The sequence below is a fragment of the Phoenix dactylifera genome, unplaced genomic scaffold, assembly GCF_009389715.1.
Source record: "Phoenix dactylifera cultivar Barhee BC4 unplaced genomic scaffold, palm_55x_up_171113_PBpolish2nd_filt_p 000051F, whole genome shotgun sequence".
Taxonomy (NCBI): domain Eukaryota; kingdom Viridiplantae; phylum Streptophyta; class Magnoliopsida; order Arecales; family Arecaceae; genus Phoenix; species Phoenix dactylifera.
In genome coordinates, this window is record NW_024067670.1 from 1,991,286 (window position 1) to 2,015,050 (window position 23,765).

Genomic DNA, 23,765 nt, shown 5'->3' on the forward strand with positions numbered 1-23,765 from the left:
TTAGGTTCGAGCTTTTGCAACAGCTTTAACCGTTGTGGAAAAGGTGGAGGAAAAGGACATTCAACTTTCTCGGTAGAAGTTGGGACCTCAACTTCTTCTTTGTCTCTTTCATTGGCTTTGGGAACATCAGAATTAGAAGTGACTTGCGGTCTCAATGGGATGGTCTGATCAATGACTTTCCCATTACGCAAAGTCATGATGCTCTTTGCATGTTCTGTATACGAACTAGGAGCCATATTATTACTACCGTGCACTTGTGGGTTAGGTTGGGGTTGAGCTGGAAGCTTACCCTTCTCCTGAGTACTTAGGACGGTAGTCAACATTGACAATTGATTCCTTATATCTTCAAAATTTCGAGTATTTTGAGCATTGATATCAGCTTGACTCTGCAGAAAAGATTGTATAGATTGCAAGGTACCCTCAATACTCGGCTTTTGAGGAGGTGGTGGTGCATAAGCCGGATGTGTAGGTGGAGGAGTTGAATGGTGTGACTGTTGAGGATGATCGTTTCTCCACCTAAAATTTGGATGATTCTTCCAACCAGGGTTATAGGTATTCAAGTATGGATCGTTATAAGGCTTTTGGTAGGAGTTCATAGCATTTGCTTGATCGTGCAAGACTTCCTTGAATGCCGGTATGGTGGGGCAATCTGTAGTGGTTGACCAGACATATCGCAGATACCACAACACTTTCTAAGCTCTATAGTCTTGACAGGCTCAACCTTCCTAAGCTTAATTTCTTCTACCTTCCTAGTGAGGGCTGCCATTTTAGCATGAAGATCATCCTCAGTTCTGAGGTTGTAAAGGCCTCCCTGTATAGAGCTAGTAGGCTTAGGCAAAGACTTATTGTTTCTATCCCCGTTATCCCAAAGTTGGGCAGTCTCAGCAAGGGAATCCAAATAATCCCATGCCTCATCCGGTTGTTTTTCTAAAAATCTACCATTGCACATGGTCTCTACAAACTGTTTCAACTGTGGAGATAGACCTTCATAAAAAAAGCTAATAGTTCTCCAAGTTTCGAACCCATGATGAGGGCATGAGAGAAGGTCTTTAAATCTTTCCCAACATTCATAAAATGTTTCATTGTCTTTTTGTTGGAAATTGCTGATATGTCTTTTCAAAAAGTTGGTCCTTTGTGCGGGAAAGAACTTCTTCAAAAATTCTCTGCATATCTTGCCAAGTTCTTATTGATCTAGGTCGCAAGGAGTTTAGCCATGTTTTGGCCTTATCCTTTAGAGAGAAAGGGAACAACGTCAGCTTAAGGACATCCTCGGTGACGTTAGGCACTCTAAATGTAATGCTCAATTCTTCAAAATCCTTTAAATGAAGATACGGACTCTCGAACTCTAACCCGTGAAACTTGGGCAGCAATTGGATTACCCCTGGTTTGATTTCAAAATGTCCTACATTATCAGGAAAAATTATGCATGAAGGCTGACTAGTCCTAGTCGGTTGTAGGTATTGTCTTAGAGTCATAACATGGGATTCATGTTCTCGATCGTGGTGACTCCCTGCATCTTCATTTAAATCAGCCATTTCACAAGGTGTGAGATACTGCGAAGGAATTTCAGGGGTGTGTCCTAAGGGATGATCTAAAGTTGTACGACTTAATCAACCGGTGTCGTCCCTATTCCACTTTAGCATGCAAAATATTTCTCTTCCCCCTTTTTTTTTGTGCAAGTACAAGTACCACCTAAAGATATCTAAAACGACACCCTAATACAGTAAAACAAAAATCTATTCACAATCAAGCATACATCAAAACATTACACCTCAGTTCCTAATGTTTTTTCTTAAATTTCTAAACAGCTCCTAACTGGTTTGAAGAGGACACCTAAGCCTCCAATCCGGTCTAGTAACCTAGTCGACCAGGTAAGCTCCCAGGCAAGGTACGCGGTACCGACTGTACCGACGTACCGGTGGGCATCGGTACCGGTACGGTACCGAACCAAACCGAGCCGAACCGGTACGGTACCGATGGGGCTAAAAGCCAAAAAAAATTGGAGCCGGTACGGACTGGTCGGTTCGGGCCGGTACCGGTTTGGTACGGGCCGGTACCGAGTCGGTATGGGTCGGTACCAGTCGGTACGGGCCGGTACGCATCGGTACCGGTCGGTACGGGCCGGTACGCATCGGTACCGGTCGGTACGGGCCGGTACGGTTCGGTACCGAAATATGTAGCTGTACCGTACCGGTAGGATTCGGTACCGGTATGTACCGGCCGGTACCGGCCCGTACCGACCGGTACGGCAGACCATGCTCCCAGGTAAGTGGAGGGGTCACGATGCGTTTAGCAAAGGTCCCACTTAAAACCCACTTTCCTCGAACAGAGACTGTCTTTCTTAGAGGGACAAAGCTTGCCTAGACATCGACTGGGCCATAGAGCGAAATTGGTGCAACTTTCGGTGGTGTTCGTCCTATTGAGCTCGAATATCCCTAGGGGCCAACGTCTAGTTGATTTTAGTTAAGCTTAGGATATTTATGCACTGGGATGATTTTTGGGCTAAGGACGAGTGATGAAATTCCGACTTTATCTTTTTTAATGGGTTCAACCCTTAGAATATTTTATGCTGATGCCTTATACTATATGCAACAATCAAAAGATTTTTTTTTATGTTTTATGACATGACATTAAATTATATTGAATAGTTGATCAAGCAAATTATTTATTTCTTTTTTTTATTAGTTTAAATTTGAAATTTAAATTCTGAAATTTGAAATTTAAAATTTGAAATTTTGAGTTCTTCCCTCTTTTTTTTATTTTGAATGATTACCCTTGATCTTTTCTTAAAGTTTTTTTTTATCAATTTTCAATTAGCAACAAGGGTTAATGAGATATGATAATAATAAAATTTTGATTCTAAAAAAAAAGAAAATTTAAACACAGAAAATTCAAAACAGAAAGCAGCAAGGTTTCATATTAATCTAATGGTCTTAAAAGTCTCAGAATGTCAATCAGACCGTTCAGATTATCGAAAAATGCGTCTTGCACCAGTCGACCAAATTTGAGTCCAATTAGACGGTGAATTTCTCTGATATCAGAGTTTGATGCAGACTGTGCAGGGAATAAAAACAGTAGTAAAGATTTTTTTTTTCGAAAGAAAAAAACTAACTACTAAGGTACTAATTAAATCTAAAATTATACTGATAACTCAGCCGTTCCCCGGCAACGGCGCCAAAAACTTGATGCGCTCGCAAAAATGCTTTCGCGAAACTAATCTCCCAAGTATAGGAGAGTTGTACCAGTAATAAATTCTCGGAAGTCCAAGGTCGATTCCTCAGGGAGCGGTCTATGAATTATCAGTGTCATTTCAGATGTGATTTCAGATGGTTTTTAGAAGTTTAGAAGTAAAGATTAATAAGCAGATAAATAAAATTCAGTAAAGGAGAGATGGTTAGGGATCCGGGTTCCCCTTTGATGATACTGTATTCAAGAAATAAACTTTGTGATTCTTGATTGAATGTTAACAGTGGAATAGATCTAATCATGGTATGTGTTTCGAGAATACATGAACTCAACTTCTAAGCATTCATCGTGCCTGTACGTCTACGATAAGTCAAATACTAAAGCAGTTCATGCATCAGTAGACATAAACCATTAAAGAACTATCAGTAAATTAACTATGCAAGAATCCATAGCACATCAAATGATATAAATCAATAAGAGCAAAGGTTCAGAGTTTACTTCAGAAAAAATAGTACATCAAAGGTTCCTCCATCACCCTTCACCAAGGAACTTAGCCTCTCATTAAAAAACATTAACATCTCTCTTTTTTTTTTCTTTTTTTTTCTTTTCGGAAACAGGGGATGCCCTGTTTCTCTCCTCTCCTACCTCCTCTATTTTTTTCTTTCTTTTGTCTTTTTGAAATCTCCCAGATAAGCCCCCCTCCCAGCCGAGAGAGCTCCTCTTATAACCATCTTCCCCCCGTTCCTTTGATTCCAGGAAACATTCCCAAAAAATAATAATAATAAAAAAAACAAACTAAGCATGTTGGAACTTTTCTGGGAGGAGCGGTCATCCGGGATGCGCGTCCCGGCTGGCCGCGGGATACTCAGACGCGAGTTGCGGCTGTGACGCTGGAATTTGGGATGCGGATGGTTGCCGAGATGCTCACGAGCGTTGGAACGGAGGAGGAAGGGGACGCTGATCACGGGACCTGCGGGATGAGCGGACGGCCGGGAAGAAGCTGGGAGGCGGATCCGGAAAGAACGGACACTGATCTTGGCTGAGGACGACATGCAGATTGTGCTGGGATGCGCAGACGAATCGGGAGCTGATCGTGGATGCTGCGGGATCTGATACGAGTCCGGAAGCATGGGATGCGGCTGCCGGGACGATCGCGAGAATGGGAATGGACGCTGGCTCACACGCCGAAAAGGAATGGCTGAAGAGCTGGCTGCAGGATGGATTGCGTGAGAAGCGTGGGATCCTGATCTCTGGGAGGTGATCGCGGGATGCTGGAGATGCACGTGGGAGAAGAAGCTCGGACGCCGTGGAGGAGACTCGATCACGGGATGATCGCTGATGTGTCCACTTTCTTCCTTTTGGATCTTCTCGGCTTGATAAATCTAAGCCCTCGGATGTCCCATTGCGCGTTGCCTTAGGATGGCTGCCATATATCCCTCGAGTGCAAGTGTGCTTGATGAATGGTGGGTTCGATCAGACCATGACGAGGTTGGGCGTATGTGGTCTGAGTTATGCATTTGTCTAGGCCCAATATATACTAAATGCGCAATGTAACTTTGATTTATGATCACTTGCACCCAATCAAAAATATAATATTAAATTAGTGATAATATCGTTATCCATTGGCAATAATACTAATTTAAGTAGTATGTAGATCGTACTTTTGTACTCTCATCATATTTAAAAACCAGAAAATATTTTTTAGAAAATTAATTTTCAGAAATTAAACGGATTTTTGTTACACTGGAGCTAATTTTATATAGACTTCTTCTTAAACAAGATAATTCCTAACTAGAAAATTTGTTCCAATATTAAAATGATATGGGGAGTTTGAAATAAAACAACAAAATTTATGTCAAAACTTATGAAATGTAAGGCTCAATGTTCGGCTGGAAGAAGGAGAGAGTACAGTGTTGCTGGGCTACTTATGCATGTGAGAGAGAGAAAGAGAGAGAGCGATGTGAAAGATGCAGAAATAACAATGGGGTAAGAAGAGGTGGGGTGGCTTGATATTAAGAGGGCAGTGTGGCACCTGTCTAACCAAAGTAGCACTTAGTTCATTTAGTTAGGGAAACTGAGTCTCTCGTGGACTCTATATTTTTTCAACTGTGTTACCTTTAGCTATATGGTATATATGGCCTCATTCTTGATATCCATGAGGACTTAAGTGGATCCTTGGCCGAGTGGGGTATGTAGGCCTATAAGGCCTCATTTACATGAGTAGAGAGGATTTATGTGGTCTCAACCGGTTTATTGGTTCATCTATAAGGATTCATATGGCCTCATCCAATTTACTTGAGAGGATATTATGTTGCTTTTTCTATAGCCATGATTTTTATGACTTTGAGGTATAAGTGAAAAAGTTTCAAATATGGGTACGAGACCTCATATTGGTTTCTTGTCGAAATGATACAGTACAGTACCGACACATTGTATACCGATACCAGAAACCTATTAGAAATGGTACATAAACCATTCGTAATTTCCTACTTTCCTATTTTGGTGGTATTTGAAACCTTGAGTGAAACTTCATAGGAAGATGTGGAGCTATGTGAAATAGAAGAGTTTGAGAAATATAAATTGTGGTTTGGGCATCTGATTTTGATCTAGCATTTGACTTGTGATTTTTTTTTTCGTATTTGAACTGTGCAGATTTGAGTTTGAACCTTTGCCTGAATTGAAAATCTATATTTATAGACTGGGTCCAGATCATGTTTGTTTCAGGTCTGGTTGCTAAGTTATAGCCCTGTAACTTGAGAATAATTTTTAATTTTAACCTGCTATAAATTATGTTAATCTTCTGTTTCTGATTTTCAGGACCTTGCAGTTTACCATTCAATTTCTTTAGTTAGCGTCAATTTTTTGAAAGTTCTTTATTGTTAACAGCACATAAATTCTGTGAATACTTGATTGTCAGAAACTTGCGATGTCCTAGTAATCCAGCCATTAACAATCTTAACATTGTTGGGTATTACTTTTGGAGGGCCATAAGCCCTTCTGGGTGATTTTGTAATGTTTGGTAGAAATTTTGAAACAGCATTTTACGTCCTCCAAAAGCTGAAAGAAGTCTACTAGGGAAAGTTACAATTTATAGCTTTTGGGCAAAAAAGCTCTACTTAGATGTATTGAGAAGCTTACCCAGGAAAAGCTTTTAAATTAATTTAAAATACTTTTATTTCCATAGCAATTTCAATTTGTCTTTTTATTTCCATCATCATTCAATTGAGGAGATTTGACCTTATGATATTCTATATTACTTGGTAATCACTCATGAAAAATATTATTTTATTTATTATATTATTTAGATTAAAATACAAAAAGTATATTTTAAATTACTAAAATTTATAATAATGTACAATCTAATAACAATATATGTAATATAAAAAATTTAAAAAATAGTATCTTGTTTTTATATTATAATATTATTATACTATACTCATATTATAAAAATCTTATTATGTTTTTATAGTAAATATAAAAAATATTATTTATTATATTGTTTATATTAAAATATTAAAATAGTTAATTTATAGATTAAAAATACTTTATAATAACAATTTTTGATGGTATAAACAACTAGATAATTGAAAGCACTATGCAATTATTTCTTGATACTAAATAGATGTTAAAGCAATGCCAAATGGGGCTATAATCCCTCTGGGATATTTAATTACATAAAACAATCAATTTGATTTATAACAGCATTTCAATGCTTTCATAAATTTTCACTATTTTATACATTTTCTTTCAGAATTATTATTCTTAGAACTTGTGAAAGTAAACCTAGGTCTGTGAATGCTTTCAAGATATAATTCTTTCTTGTATTAACAAATCCCCTAGATCTGCTGCATCTAGTTTAGGCTGCTGCAAGAAAAACATATTGTGGCAGTTCAGCACATGGACAATCAGCTATTACCTGTTCTTGCTACTCAAGAAGGAAACTTGATGAAGATACAAATTCCTTTTTTCAGTTTCATATGAAACCTAGAAGTGCTTTTGAAACTCATTTCATATGATGATGCATGACAGAATTGAACAGAAGTTAGAGATACTACTAGCTGCAATTGGATTTGTGTAAGTACTGATTCACTTTATGACTGCAGGGAACTGTTAAGCTGCTCTTTCAGCCAGCAGAGGAAGCTGGAATTGGTGCTAAGCGAATGATTGAAGATGGTGCTCTGATGGATGTGGAGGCTATATTCGCTGTTCATGTATCACATGAGCATCCAACTTCTGTCATCGGCTCACGAGCCGGTCCTTTGCTTGCTGGATGTGGCTTTTTTAAGGCAGTTATAAGGGGACGAGAGGGGCATGCTGGAAATCCACACCATTCAGTTGATCCCATTTTGGCCGCCTCTGCTGCAGTCATCAGTCTGCAGAACATTGTGTCCCGTGAAGCCAATCCTCTAGACTCACAGGTTATTTCTTGGTGTCACTTCTTTATCACATAGTGAAAAAGGGCATATGTTTGATGATTTGACAGAAAGCCAACTTGGAGTTCAATCATTGTTTATATTCCTTATATAAAGATTTTGTTTTACAATAATTGAACAAGCTTATTCATAAGCAGGTAGGGTTGAACTTGAAATTATATGATCTGGCTCAAGTATGGCTGATTATGACCCCCTACTAAAGTTTTTCTGCAACTAAAAACATTATGACTAAATTGTTCAAATCTATTGTAAAAATTTGTTCCAGTCTATATAGGGTATTAATTATGAAGTTGATTTAGTTATGCATGAATCTAACATCATGGAACATTCAGAATTTAATGCTTATTGGTTATTGCACTTTCTTGAAGTGTGAGATTAAGTTTTATCCGGGTCCATAAGAAAAGGTGAAACAGAAATTTCCACTTATGCCCTATGTCGCAAAATTGACATTTTTGCTTTCTTAATTTCATCCATAATGTTTTTCCTTAGAGTACCAAAATTCAACTTTATAGAGTGTTCTAAAGGATCTCAAGTTGTCTTGGCTGAGGATTCTTGTCTAGTCCTCCTCATAAGCACCAAAATTGACATTTTCTTTTCTTTTTCCATTTCTCAGTATAAAAATCCTGTGGTTCAATTATTGGACAAGTGAAACAGATGGGATCTTCTTTCTTATTCACTTATCAGTTATCACTTATGAAGTATGCTTGGAGTTTGTCTTGAGCACCAAAAGAATTATGATATGGTGCACAGAATGAGGGGCCCATTAGGGTGCTACTCCTACTAATTAGTCTAAGGGTCTAGGGATATACAGTCTAAATTAGGGTTAAGTCCTATTTTCTTAGGAGCTGATGGATTGTAGGGCTGCACAAATTGATCACAGAAAATTGTAGGTCAACCCTAATGTATTTAATGATCTACATCTACCGAATAACATAGGGAAGAGGAAGTGAAGAATAAATGAGAAAATCAAAAGAACCAAGAGAAAATCTAATACTGAAAATAGAGAAGTCTATGGCTGGTTACTTGCACTATTGTGAATAGGGGTGAAGATGCATCAGATATTAGTACATCCATATCTGTATCCACTTTTATTTGATGAATATGCATATGGATGCATACGTCATTGGATGATAAAATTTGATATCAGTATTTGTTTGTAGGATATGGATACAAATTAGGTGTTAACAATACAAATATAAATAGGGATATAAATTGATTAATATAATGTCGATAAGTAGAATATTATTTCACATTTCCACTTTATATTTTTTAATGCAAATGAGGTATATAACAACGATTGAAATACCAAGGCTCAAACCCTACTAACCAAGGGTGGGTTCAGTACACTGGAACCGAGGATCATACCTGTAAATGGTATAAATGGGTATGCATAGGTATGCCCCAAACAGCCTTGGTAGGGCCTTTTTTGGCCTCCGAACTTGGGTTTCTGTTGTCTAAATACTATATTTTGCAAGGAAGAGGTGTGATAATCAAGTTAAATACCCTACCTATGGTTTTTCTATGCGTATGGAGGCTTTTGCACATATAATACATGATAAGAATCTAAATTACACATATATTATAGATGTTAAGATGAGCATTTGAAAAGAAATTAGATTTCTTGTAACTGTAAATCTGTATAGAAGGATCAATGTGCAATAAAAGAATCATATATATATATATATATATATATATATATATATATATATATATATATATATATATATATATATATATATATATTGTGCCATTCAATAACAAAATCTTATTTGTTCAAACTTCATACTTACCTCCAATAAGTGCCTTACATATTTACAGACATTCTGGTCAATCACCTAAAAATTAACCCCATTATTTTTAGAATTTGGTAGCATATATTGCATGTCAAAAGTGCGAACATGTTTCAAGTTTTTTTCATTTTTATATTTATCATTTTTAAATTTATCTTTCAATAAAATTAATTTTTAAAAGTCAATTGCGAAAAACACCATTTGATTGGATTAGTTTCAGATTGAACATATTTTCTAGCGTTAGTTTTGGGGTTACTCCCAAATCCACATATTTGAGCATGAACATGAGCATTGAATCACATTGAGAAGTTCGGTAAATTCCTGCCTGTGTATCCTGCCATCGATCAGGTGATCTGAGAAGATTGGAACATCTAATCTTTGTCAAAAATGTTGATAAGTTGCCTGATATAGATGATTTCTTTGATCAGAATTAATCTTTCTGTGGATCCTTCGATCAGTGACCTTGCAAGGTGAACTCTCTGATCAAGCTTAAGATTTGATGATCTAATCATTATATACCCTTCCCATGGCAAGATTCTGATCTCCAATAATTTTTCTCTGGATTTGGGAGAAAAGCAGAATGAGGTTTGGTGGTATTATATTGGATCATCCATATGGATTTGCTTTAATGAGATTGGATGGAAAACATTTACAAGTGGTTGGACAGCTTCCTTACAATGAAATTAGAATCAGATTGAGATACAATTCTGATGGAGCAAAGATCACAAATTTTGAATGGGACAAACAAAGTAAAAGATATTGAAAACTGTAAGGGTTCATGAGAACTTCTTCTTAAATGGACCTGAGGATAACTCATGCGAGAATGAGAGTTGGCTGAGAGTAGAAGGAATAAGGAAGAGGATGTAGGAGAACAAGGGTAGTCCATGGGCTCTCCAATCCCAAAAGTTTACAGATACTAAAATTCATTCGGAAAGATGATTTTCTTTACTGTCTTAAAACATTAGGGGATAGTGGAATTAATCAGCCTCGTCCACCATCCCAATCTCGTTTCCGTCACCTTTCTCTCCTTACTAGAATTCTACCTTATGGGAATTATTTGAGAATATGGTGGACCTGGATCCCATGTCTAGGTGACAAATCTGACAAGGTGGGAAGTGTTGAGGAGAGTAGGAGAGGAAGAGATATGCTGAGTTAGAGGTCTATTGGTCCCACGATCCTGATATGCTTTTTAGGACGCTAATATTGGTAAAATTTGGTTACCTGCATGGTTATCCCTCTGCCTCCTCAGCTCTTCCCACATGGGTAGAGTTTCACATGGAAAGAAGAGTTGGACTTCTAAACTGCCCCTAAGAAATTTAAGATACTAGTGAAATTTCTGATGCAGAGAAAGATGACAAATACTTGTATTTACAGTATTTAGAAGTGTTACGAGAAGTTAAGAATCAATATTATCATTTCACTGCAAAATACTAAATGCCAGTGTTATTAAAGATGTCTTTCATATGGCTTTTACTTAACTCGAGAATGTTGGTAGCTTATTATGCTATAGAAACACTAAAATATTCAAGTCAAAACTAATGCAAATACTTGTATTAGAAGTGTTATACGATTAATATTACCAGTTCACCTCACAAAGACACAAATACTAAATTCCAGTGTTGTTGTTGATGTCTTTAATCTTGATTTTTTAATTAACTCCAGGACAATGTTGGTATCTTATTATAGTATAGAAAAACCAAAAAATTAAGTCAGTAAAACCAGTATGTTTGTATCTCAATACTACAAGTAACTTCCTTGGCCTACGTCTTATAATTGAAAATTTGAATTTTGGAAGCTGTACTTTTTCGCTTCTAAGCTTTCCCATTATGAGTAAATGCCTACTTAGTTCATTTTCCTTTCTTACTACTGGTTAGGAACATGACTATAGCAAACCTTCTAAATATAGGTATTTTTGATGGATCTAGACCATTTTATTGCTTCATGCATTACCATGAGCATGATAAGCCTCATAAAATTGCCAGCAGAATCTATCTTTCAGTGCATGTCATATCGCATGACATGATAGATCCTGACTGAGATATTTGTGGGTAATGTTATTGGGCACCCACCAATTTTGTAATTTATATACCTAAAAAGTTATTTCGTACTTACTGATATGCTCCATAATATCAATTGATATGATATCTTTGCATCTGCAAGATATGTTAATCATAAAGTTAATATGATTTTTTTTAAAATCATTGAGTACTAAAGTTAAAATCATAAAACATAGTGGATCATTTTCTTGATATATTGTTATACAATTGCCATTTGTTGGCACAGACATTGGAATGTCTTATTTTGAAATTTCTCCAGCTTTTTGTTTCAATGAAGACTAGAGTACAATCTGTATCTTATTTTCAGCCACCCACTAGTATAGTTGAGATATTGGACGTTTTATGTTCCTTCTAACATATTAAAGGAATGTGTGCTTTCTTAGATAAATATGGTTGTTGTGGCCAGCAGTGGAAAGAACAGACCAGATTTTTTTTTAAAAAAAAAACTTGATTTCACTTAAAGTGATGAAATATTATAGACAGTTATGGAGAGAATTCTCTTTGTTTCACTTTGTGTGCTAGCACAAATTAAAACAGTAGTCATTTAAGTACTATCAGTTCAACGTGATCTATCATGTGCTTTCCTGGTTATCAATTCATTCACAGTAAAATTTTATAAAATTTAATTTCATATTTCCATCATTTGCAATCTTAACATTAATGGATGTATGTGATATAATATGATCTGTGTCATATATTCTAGCAGTGATAATGAAGAAAAGTTGATGTATTTTCCTGAAGAAATAATCAACTAAGCATGTAACAAATATACGAGTTTATAAGAGAGTAGTCTTTTGTACCCAAAACTAAAAAAAGTTAAATAAAAGATATAATGAAATTTATGGAGAAATCACCTTCAGCTATGCATCTGTGGGATTATACATGGATGCAAGGAGAAGGGAAAAGAATAAAAGCTAATCAATGATTCAGGGAAGGGATGCTTAGCTACCCGATTTTCTCACTCTTAGTTTGGTGCCTAATGAAAGCTCTTGTTTAATCCAGATACTGGAAGGATTTGAGGTAACAATAAGAATTATTATTATTTTTTATTTTAAAAGTTTTCATGTTTGATGGTATTTGCTTATTTACCATGTTTACATGGTCAAGGTCTAGAGTGGGAGCCTTAGATTGTATTTAGGAAATAAAACTCCATGTTATGTGATAGGCTTTAGTTTAGAAAGTTTGAAAATCTACAAGAGGCCTTTTCCTCTGTTTTTTTTTTTTTTTGTTCTTTTTCCCTTTGCTCCCTGGGGGAGGAGAGGAGGGGTTGGTGGGAGGTTGAATTAAATTACCCCATTCATCAAACATGAAATTTTTATGGGGTAAATTTCCCTTGTTCCCTGCATTGTCTCTGCCAATGTCTATATCTCAAAGCCAAAACATATATGGTATCTTATAATCTCAAATATCAATTTTATCATATAATTTAATTTGATGAATAACTTTCCTTTTTGCAGCGAGTTAGTCCATGAAGTTTTCCCTTTTCCCCTTCTCTTCTTATTTTTTGTCCTGATGCTTTCAGGTTGTCTCAGTGGCATCATTTAATGGAGGCGATGATCTTGACTTGATTCCTGACTCTGTCATCATTGCTGGAACTTTCAGAGCATTCTCTAATGCAAGCTTTTACCAGCTTCGGCAGAGGATAGAAGAGGTTGGTGATCAGGCACTTTCTAAGTTTAAATTATAGCTCGTGCCTTCATATATTCTGTTAAATGTAGCACTTTACTAGGTTGTTATCTAATAAACAGCATCTATGAACAGGTAATCATACAGCAGTCTAGTGTTTACAGATGCACAACTTCCGTGGACTTTTTTGAACAGGAGCGATTCTACCCGCCCACGGTTAATGATGAATTTATGAATGAACATGTAAAGAAGGTGGCAATTGATCTTTTGGGTCCCGAGAACTACAAGATTGTCCCGCCGATGATGGGTGCTGAAGATTTCTCTTTCTATTCTGAAGTCATCCCAGCAGCCTTTTTTTATATAGGTATAAGAAATGAAACATTAGGATCCACCTACACAGGCCATTCTCCCTATTTCATGATTGATGAAGATGTTCTTCCAATTGGTGCTGCCGTTCATGCTGCAGTAGCTGAAAGATATCTCATTGAGCATGGCTAGAATTTGCAATCCACATTTTGGATGAGATTTGGGGAAAGGTGTGCATATCTCACTATTAGCTGTTCTATGGCATCCATTGGGAGTTTCCATGCTCTGTAGATTGGACGATGGTGGAGAGGGAGTCAGGGTATTCCTCCATTTGCCTGCCATAATGCCATATTTAACTGCCCCGTTAGTAAACTAGGGGACATTGCAACCGCTATTCTTGTATTGCATTCTTAGTCAGACAATAAGAAGTTTTTGCTCAATTTGTCCATTTATTGATGAGAATGTAGTTAGTTATTTATTAAACTTTTCAACTTGGCTTTATATTCGGCATTAGGTTGTCTCTTTCATTCTTTTCATGGGCTTGATATGTTTTGTGGTCTTCTTCTCTCAAAGCATTTCAAATATGGCTTCTGCAGGAGCATATTTAGAAATAATCACTACCCTAAATTTCCTATATGTACGCACACATGCCTGCACGCGCATGCACACATACAGAATCTTCACCTGACAATGGCATTTTTTTTTCTTTTTCTCAATGATTGATCCAATGATTCTCAGGTTTGAACTAGCATCTTGTATTTCTGTTCTATGTTGAATTTGTATCCGGTCAAAGCTTTATAATATATATATTTATTGAGTTAAAACTCATCTTTTTTGTTTCATGTGAATATATATTGCTCGTGCTTGTGGGTTTCTGGTCTAAAAGCAACGTGGATGCGCATGCCCGCCTACTGAACTTGCCGGATGAGCCAAGCCACCTTGGAGGGTATGGTCAATTGGGGTTTCAATGGAGGTTGTTTATGCTTATAGATCTTTGGCAAATCAATCTATAAAATACTTCAACTATCAATAAAAAATTGTTCTTTCATTTTCAATACTGGCTTTTATCTTGTGTGGCATGGTTGTTTAGGACATGCAAACCTAGATTTAATGACATGTCATGAGTCTTAATTCCTATAATGAAACTTAAAATTCCTATTATCATTGTTTTTGTCATGCAAACTCAAAATTTTATTGAATCGAGACTCAAATTTCCCCCCGTCTAATCTGCTCGATGGGCTGACATATGATGGACATGCCAAAAACTAGTATAAATCACACCTACACCTGCTAGGGGACCATATATTCTTTTTCGGAGCAAGTGTTACCGTGCATCTTCCCTTCTATGCACATAAACATTTGAAGTATAATTTAGACATACGTAGAAGATAAGAACTGTTGCTGGAAATTGGACCCGGGGGCGGCCGCGAACCGAGAAGAGGAGGAGCTCCGCTGCTGGAACAGTAGGTGGCGGCGCGTCGGCTGGTGGCGTCCTCCTAGAGAATCCTGCAAGAAAGCCGGTGGCCGGATTCCCCGGCGCCGGCCCTCCGAAGCTTAAGTTAGAGGGGGCTAGTATATGGGTGGAGTAAAGGAGGAGAGTGTTTGCTCTTGTCCCTCCCCTCTTTTTCTCCCCCCAGGTTCTCTTTTATAGAAAGATATTATGTTACCTGGGAGGTGACAGGGCAAATTGTCTTTTTCGTGATAATTGGGCACGACCATGCTCATTAATGGCGTTGTGGAGAATAAGACCAGATCAGACCGGAGTCAGCGAACTGTCATGGTTGATCGGACCTGTTGGAGTGGTTGAACCGCCGGCCGTGGTGGGCCTGGGGTTCGTAGATGGCAAGTGCATTGATTGCTGAGTGAACCGGTGATCAGGGAGAGCCATATGCTTTGATGGTCCAGTGATCCGGAGATCATCTTGAGCTGTGTTCATTTAATGGTTGAGTACATCGGAGGCCCGCAGGGGTCACACACATTAATGATAGGGCGTGCCGAAGGCCTGCGGAGGTCACGTGCCTTAATGGCTTAAGGATGGTAACAGAGTACGGTGGAGTCGTGTATTTGGTTGTCAGATCCTCTAGAGGATTAGGCGGAGGTTGGATATCTGGCTAAGGCACGGGCTCGGCACGGGTGCCGAGCCGAGCCGGTTGCTCGGCGGGGTGTCTCGTTGTGGGGTCAGGCGTTTTTCTGGTTGACCGCTGGTCGGTGCTCCTTGGTTGGGTGCCTTTCTGGTCGGCGCTCTTTGGTCGAGCGCCTCTCTGGTCGGCGCTCCCTGGCCGAGCGCCTCTCTGGTCGGCGCTCCCTGGCCGAGCGCCTCTCTGGTCGGCGCTCCCTGGCCGAGCGCCTTCGGACTGGCACGACTTGGGTTTTCCCCCCAACACTACCCCCGACTTCCGAGTTCCAGCTGGCCACCAGCTTGAGCGCGGGAAGTAGTTTTAGTCGGGCCATTATGAGTTAAAGGAAATTTTGAATTATCGCGTGTTTCGAATTATCGCGCGCTTCGAGGTGCTTTTAATAGGCGGCGTCTCTTCTTTTCCGAAACGTCTCATTATTAGGGTACCTTCTCCGAAGCGTCCTCGCGTCGTGGGCTCATGATAGGGCCGCACGATCCGACGAGGCGCTTCTGTGTTCGAGGCGTCAGCCCGAATTGAATGTGGCGCTCCGTCTTTCGGGCCAATACGCATCGTGATCTGGACGAGGAGCAGCGTTTTTCCTCGCTGATCTGGGCCGTTGGAGGGATTTATATAAATCCTCACCTGGCCTCTTGCTACTTTCTTATTGTCTCCTTTCTCCAGCTTTTCTCAGTCCGAAGTTTCTTATCTCCGGCGTCCTTCACAGGTCCCTCTCTTTTTTTTTTTTTTCTTTTTGTAAATCTGGATGACCTCCATACTGTTAAGGCCGAGCCCGAGCTTTGTACTTAGCCTACGGGCTTCTTTAAATGAATATATATTTTTTGTAATCTGCAACTGACTTGCGCTTTGATTTTCGGTAGACCTAGGTTTCTTCACTTGGATCCGCTTTAGGTTCCAAGGACTTGGGCTCTGCGGTCCCAACTTCGTTCGCTACATGGTTAGACTTGAGTTTAGGCTCGGCGTATTTATCCGGTCCGAGCTTAGGTCCGAGTTTCCGTTGCTCGGACCTTCGACCAGTGATATCGCGATGCTTATGTCTAGAATACGCTTAGGCTCGGGAGGTCTTTTCGAGCTTAGCTCAGAATTCGGCCGAGCCCTAGGACCGAGGGTCACTAGACTCGAACTTTTAGTCAGACTTCGAACCCGGACCTTAGGTTGCCGAGGCGGATGATTGGACTTCTTCCGACAACCGGGTTAGATGTCCGGCAGCTCGTGATGGGGATTCATCGAGCTGCCGGTATAAACTAGGCTATAGCTCGCTATTGAACGGTGCATGTTGGACGGGTGAGGCCGAGCAATGATTGGCCCGACCAGGTACCTCAACGCTGGTCGGGGTTTCATTCAGGTAATTAATTAACCAAGAATGAAAATAAATGAAATAATGTAAAGACATTAATTGAATGGGTACCTGGTACCATGAGCATCTTACGCCGAGGCTGTGAACTTTGCCTGGCAATTTTGAGGACGCTCTTCTGCTCGGGGTCCGTTCTTTGGGGACGCCAGCATAATAGAAGAATCCAGTTATCGTTAAAGACGTTTGTCGCCAACCATGGACGTTTCGCTGATCACGAACAGGAGACCGAGCCGAGCTCGATGGTCGATGGAGATCGAGCCGAGCTTGATGTTCGGTGGAGACCGCATCACAAACTCACGAACATCTTCAGGGAGACCACGTAGGTACTCCGTCATCCCGAAGTATCGGGGCATCCCGATCGTGGTCGGGGTAGGAGAACGAGCCGAGCTCGTTGGTCGATGGAGAACGAGCCGAGCTCGTTGGTCGATGGAGAACGAGCCGAGCTCGTTTGGTGGAGACCGCATCACGAACTCACGAACATCTTCAGGGAGACCACGTAGGTACTCCGTCATCCCGAAGTATCGGGGCATCCCGACCGTGGTCGGGGTAGGAGAACGAGCCGAGCTCGTTGGTCGATGGAGAACGAGCCGAGCTCGTTGGTCGATGGAGAACGAGCCGAGCTCGTTTGGTGGAGACCGCATCACGAACTCACGAACATCTTCAGGGAGACCACGTAGGTACTCCGTCATCCCGAAGTATCGGGGCATCCCGACCGTGATCGGGGTAGGAGAAGAGCCGAGCTCGTTGGTCGATGGAGAACGAGCCGAGCTCGTTTGGTCGATGGAGAACGAGCCGAGCTCGTTGGCCGATGGAGAACGAGCCGAGCTCGTTGGCCGATGGAGAACGAGCCGAGCTCGTTTGGTGGAGACCGCATCACGAACTCACGAACATCTTCAGGGAGACCACGTAGGTACTCCATCATCCCGAAGTATCGGGGCATCCCGACCGTGGTCGGGGTAGGAGAACGAGCCGAGCTCGTTGGTCGATGGAGAACGAGCCGAGCTCGTTGGTCGATGGAGACCGCATCACGAACTCACGAACATCTTCAGGGAGACCACGTAGGTACTCCGTCATTCCGAAGTATCGGGGCATCCCGACCGTGGTCGGGGTAGGAGAACGAGCCGAGCTCGTTGGTCGATGGAGAACGAGCCGAGCTCGTTTGGTCGATGGAGAACGAGCCGAGCTCGTTGGCCGATGGGGAACGAGCCGAGCTCGTTGGCCGATGGAGAACGAGCCGAGCTCGTTGGCCGATGGAGAACGAGCCGAGCTCGTTTGGTGGAGACCGCATCACGAACTCACGAACATCTTCAGGGAGACCACGTAGGTACTCCGTCATCCCGAAGTATCGGGGCATCCCGACCGTGGTCGGGGTAGGAGAACGAGCCGAGCTCGTTGGTCGATGGAGAACGAGCCGAGCTCGTTGGTCGATGGAGAACGAGCCGAGCTCGGTTGGCCGATGGAGAACGAGCCGAGCTCGTTGGCCGATGGAGAACGAGCCGAGCTCGTTGGCCGATGGAGAACGAGCCGAACGAAGTCTGGTACCATGAGATAATTAGGAGAATCGATAAGTTTGAACAAGTGTATATAAGCTGTTATAAAATTGTTGCCCAGATAGACAACCCAAGAGGGGGGGTGAATTGGGTTTTTAAATTAACTTAGCTAATTAAAACTTTGTGGATGATTAACTAAATACTATAGCCAGTTATTTAATTAAAGCTAAGTGCTGTGAGTAATGTGTGGGGAAGAAGATGAGAGACAATGCACTACAAACACAAAGTTTTATAGTGGTTCGGAGCTAACCCTTGCTCCTACGTCCACTCCCCAAGTCTCACTTGGGAATTTCACTATAACCCCCTTGGATTACAGCCGGTTGTTTTGCAAGCTCACAACCGAACTTGTTGTTTTACGAGCTCACAACGAACTCGGTCGGTTTTTCCAGGCTCACCGACTAGAACCGTCCCCGATTGTTTTCCCGGGCTCACAATCAAACCCTTACACTTGTTGGTTTTACACCGGCTTACCAACCAACCTTAATCCCCTTGATTCAATCCCCCGATTGAATCAAGTAAATACACGAGATAGAAGAAAACAGAAAATAGCTTCTCAAAAAGCAGATTTAAAACAATATAATCGTAAAGGAGTTAGAAGCCCTCAAACGCTTTTAAGCTGGTGAAGAGGTGTGGCTTCTGGAACTCCGGTCTCCTCTTGAAAGAGTGGTCGACTTGAAAGCAGGAGGAGGAAGCTTTTAATGCTGGGAAGATGTTGGTTGAGCAGTAAATGCAGATCTCCCCTTTTTCTTGTTGAAGAGCACTTAGAGAGCTTGAATACTTGAATGCTTGGTGTGGAATCTGTAGTCTCTCCTTTGCTACAGTCTTCTGTGGCTATTTAAGCCAACTCCCACGAAAACTAGCCGTTACTCTGCTTTTTCTGGCCGTTCTGCACACTCTGCGCAGCCTGACAATGTGACCGTTGGTGGGTTGGAGTCGACTCGCGCGATCAGGAGTCGACTCGGCTGTAGCAGGAGTCGACTCGAGCTTTTCCAGAGTCGACTCGGCAACTGTTCCAAGTTTGAATTAAAGTTGCCGTCTTGACTGGAAATCGACTCGTCTTGTTCTGGAGTCGACTCGCCAACTTCTGGCGCTGACCTGGCAATCTTGGAGTTGGCTCATCCTCTGAAGTCCGTGGACCCAAATTTGAATTTTGTCCACACGAGTCGACTCGACTATCTTGGGAGTCGACTCGAATCTCAGAGCCCGAACTCCCGATTCTCTGTCTTTCGGCTCATCCAGTCTTGGAGTCGACTCGAACTTCCTTGGAGTCGACTCGGCTCTCAGTTTCCGAAAGTTGGTCTTCTGCCTTTTGACGTGAAGCTTGTCTTGGAGTCGACTCGAGCTGTCTGGGAGTCGACTCGAATCTCAGAGGCAGTAACTTGATCTTCTGTCTGTTGATGGTCGCTCAGTCTCGGAGTCGACTCGTGTACTTCGGGAGTCGGCTCGAATCTCAGAGTCCATAAAACGCTCTCTGACTTTTTCTTTGTGTTCTTCTGAGAGTCGACTCTTACTTTCTTTGGAGTCGACCTGCCAACCATCGGAGTCGACTCGCGTTCCACTGGAGTCGACTCGAATCTCAGACCCGAAAACTGCTCTCTGACTTTTCTGTCTGTTTTCAGTCGGAGTCGACTCTTACTGACCAGGAGTCGACTCGAGCTCGTGCCAGTGACCTTGGTACGCTTGGAGTCGACTCGTGAAACTCGAGAGTCGACTCGAGTCTCAGACATTGGTTCAGCAGACTTCTTAACTTATCCAAAATACTATGAACCAAGTCTAGAAACACTTGAGCAGGATTTTTACTGAAACACTCCATTGAATTCATTAGTAATCACAAGATATACTCAAATGCTTTGAGCTCATCAAAATTAAATGGGGTTTTAATCAATCACTCCACAATCTCCCCCTTTTTGATGATGACAAAACTTTGAGTATATGTAAAATGAATTGCTCAATAAATAATGAAATGAAATCCATAAATGAATTCAAATGTCTGAAAAATTTAATTTATCCAAGTTTGAAAGGAGTGAAGCATTAAATTTCGGAGTTAAAGCTCCTCCTTTCATTTGGAATTATATAAGCCTTCATATCATGCAATCAAATGTTTGGCTTATATATTATTAATGATTTGGCTTGATTAAAATTCAGATTCTCCCCCTCAACATATGCATTCTACTATGTTTTGATTCTCTGAATTTCCTTTTAATGCTTTGAAGTTTTTGAACTGAATTTTTGTTTTTAGAGGGAAAATCTGTCAATTTGTTCTTGAGTAGGATTCAACTAATCTCCGAATATCCCTAGAATAGATTCTGGAGATTACTCCATTAGGAGCCCCAAAAGAGAGATAATGAGCCTCGAGGTACCGAATCCACTTAGAACAAATTTGTGTGTTTCAGGAGTTTATCTTTTTATTGTACACTTAGAACAAATTTGTGTGTTTCAGGAGTTTATCTTTTTATTGTACAAATTTTATACATATATCTCCCCTTTTACATACTCTCCCCTTTTACATACTTTATACATGTTTCTCCCCCTTTTTGTCATCATATCAAAAAGGAGGTGATCACACACAATCAATGGCACAAACAATCATCAAATGGCACAGAAGTGAAGATAAGATGTCTACTCATTGTATTGATATGAATGTAAGTACATCTGAGCATACAAAAGTAAGAACAATACAAAAGAAGACAAAACACAACTCAAAATCGTCTATGTCCTCCTCGAGGATGTGGCTCCTCCTCTCGAGGATGCGGCTCCTCCTCTCGAGGATGCATCTCCCCCTCTGGAGGATGTGGCTCCTCCTCTCGAGGATGCGGCTCCTCCTCTCGAGGATGCATCTCCCCCTCTGGAGGATGTGGCTCCTCCTCCCAATCGGCTCCGCTCCATGAGGAGGGCGACTGCCTCTGTGACATGGCCAAGCTGTGTGATGATAGACGTGGTGGCTCTGCTGTGCATAGTGGAGAGCTCAGTCACCGACGTCTGAAGCCCAGTCACCGAGGTCTGAAGTGCGTCCAGCTTGTCGATGAGCACATTCGACAAACGCTCGGCCCCCTCAGTGGTGGTGTGCATGTCACGACCTATGTCCTCTCGAAACTGTCGAGTGGTGCTCGTGATTTCACTCATGTTGCGGAACTGGGCCTGCATCAAGTCCCTCATGTTATATATCTCTTGCCGCACCTCAGCCGTCATGTCTGTCACGGCTGTCAAGGATGGGACCAATGCTGAGGATGGAGTGGGTGCAGGAGTGGGAGCTGGCACGGAACCTCGGAGCTCTCGGAGTAGCTCGTCCCTCAAATCTCGGACGATCTCCTGCCGCAGCTCCCGGAGCTGCTCTGGATCAATACGGACCTCCATAGATGGTGGAGCTGAGGAGGAAGGTCCGGCAGAGGTGGTAGGAGCAGGAGGAGTGGATGGAAGGTCTGGATGGTCTGGGAACTCTGGGTAGTCAGAATCTGGCTCAGGACTGGGTGATGGTCTGGTGGTCTGAGCGCTGAGAGTGGACTTCCTAACCCAGATCCCTTCTCTCTTCCGAAATCCCATCCTGTGCATGGTCCCCGTACCCAAGCGATCAGTCCATTGCAAGGCACGAGAGGGTTCCTTCTCAGGAATGGAAATTTCGTACTGCCTAAAGAGAAGAGTGAATATCATTCCGTATGGGAGTGAGAGCCTAGGTCTATCTAGGGGCTCACACATATACCTATAAATGAGCTTTGGGAAGTTGATCGGGGTGTCCTGAAGGATATAAGACATAATAGCTAAGTCCCTCTCATTTACAAAATCAAATCTTCCTGTTTTAGGGAAGATGGACCTGGATAGAATGCTCAAAAGGATTCTCACTTCAATAGGAAGTGAGCTAGCATATACCTCATCTAGGGGGGACTGAGGTGGATGCCCTAAGACGATCGTAAGGGCCTCGAATCTATCCTCAGGATGTGCAGGAGCCATCCCTACTAATGGAAGGTGGAGGATATGGGCAATGAGGTCCTCTGTGACTCGCAACGGGACACCTAGTACCGTGCCCTCAATACCTCCATCTCCCCGATGGACGGTACTGTAAAACTCTTGAACTAGGCCAGGATAGGTGGGAAGGTCCAGGGTGAGGAAGTACTCTAGGCCCTGGGCTCTAAGCCTATCGCCTATGGTGAACCCTTCCCGGGAGAGATAGTCGAAAGTGACATATCTCCCGGTCGTGACAGCCTTCCCGGCCAACGGCCTAACGCGAACCACCCTAGGCGGGGAACGATCCGGAGGAGGTTGCCTCGCGGGATCGTGCCGCGCCTTGGAGCGCCGCTCGGGACCGGCCTCAGGACGGGACCTCTTTCTAACAACTCCCTTGCGAGGCATCTTGACCTAAACGAGATGAAAAACCTAGAGAACGAAGAAGGATCGACAGAGGAAGCTCGGGACTGACCTGAAAAGACCTAGGAACGGACGGAAACTCAATGTCCGGCGAAGAATCGACGGGAAAAGGGCTTGGAGACGATCGAGGATGACCTAGGAGTCGGCTCTAGGGCTTTGTGAACAGTGGCGGCTTGAGGAATAGTGTTTGCGAAACGACAAACCTAGGGTTAAAAAGTCGGATCCCGACTGCGAGTCGACTCCCCTGAGTCGCGACTCGACTCGACTCCCCTGAGTCGCGACTCGACTCGACCTCGAGTCGACTCCCAAATATGCGTGAGTCGACTCCCCCTTAGGAGCCGGCTCTGAAACTTACTCGAGTCGTCTCTAACCTTGGCACGCACTTAAAAATCATGCTATAACCGTGCCAGATGAGGGAAAATCACTTAATTAAGGACTGATTTGATGATCACTGAATAGAAACTCTATTTTAACCATATTCTAATCATCAAAATCAATTATTCTAGTGGAAACTACCACTAGGATGGATCAATCACTCCTAATCCCCTTCTAAGCACACTAAACCTCTCTTCACTTAGGGGTTTTGTGAAAATATCTGCTAATTGATTATCAGTACACACAAATTGGAGTGACACATCACCATTCAATACATGATCTCTTATGAAGTGATGTCTTATCTCAATGTGTTTAGTTCTTGAGTGTTGAATTGGATTTTTAGTTAGATTTATGGCACTTGTGTTATCACAATTAATGGGAATTTTATCTTGTTTAATGCCATAATCTTCTAATTGTTGTTTAATCCATAAGATTTGAGCACAACAACTCCCGGCTGCAACATATTCAGCTTCTGCAGTGGATAATGCAACCGAGTTTTGTTTCTTGCTAAACCATGAGATTAGGTTTTCTCCTAGAAATTGACAGGACCTGCTGGTACTTTTTCTATCAAGTTTACATCCAGCGAAGTCTGAA

The 23,765-nt window shown here is 41.6% G+C and overlaps 1 protein-coding gene across 2 annotated transcripts in view; it reads left to right on the forward strand.

Annotated features, from left to right (window-relative positions):
* Positions 1 to 13,927, forward strand: part of LOC103698139 (IAA-amino acid hydrolase ILR1-like 6) — a 37,567-nt gene extending 23,640 nt beyond the window's left edge. For both annotated transcript variants that reach the window (XM_039116102.1, XM_039116103.1), the window contains 3 exons: positions 7,290 to 7,604; positions 12,989 to 13,117; positions 13,228 to 13,927. In XM_039116102.1, coding sequence (XP_038972030.1) covers positions 7,290 to 7,604; positions 12,989 to 13,117; positions 13,228 to 13,590 — 807 coding nt within the window. In that variant the 3' untranslated portion in view covers positions 13,591 to 13,927. The remainder of the gene's footprint in view (positions 1 to 7,289; positions 7,605 to 12,988; positions 13,118 to 13,227) is intronic.
* The last annotated feature ends 9,838 nt before the right edge of the window (positions 13,928 to 23,765 follow it).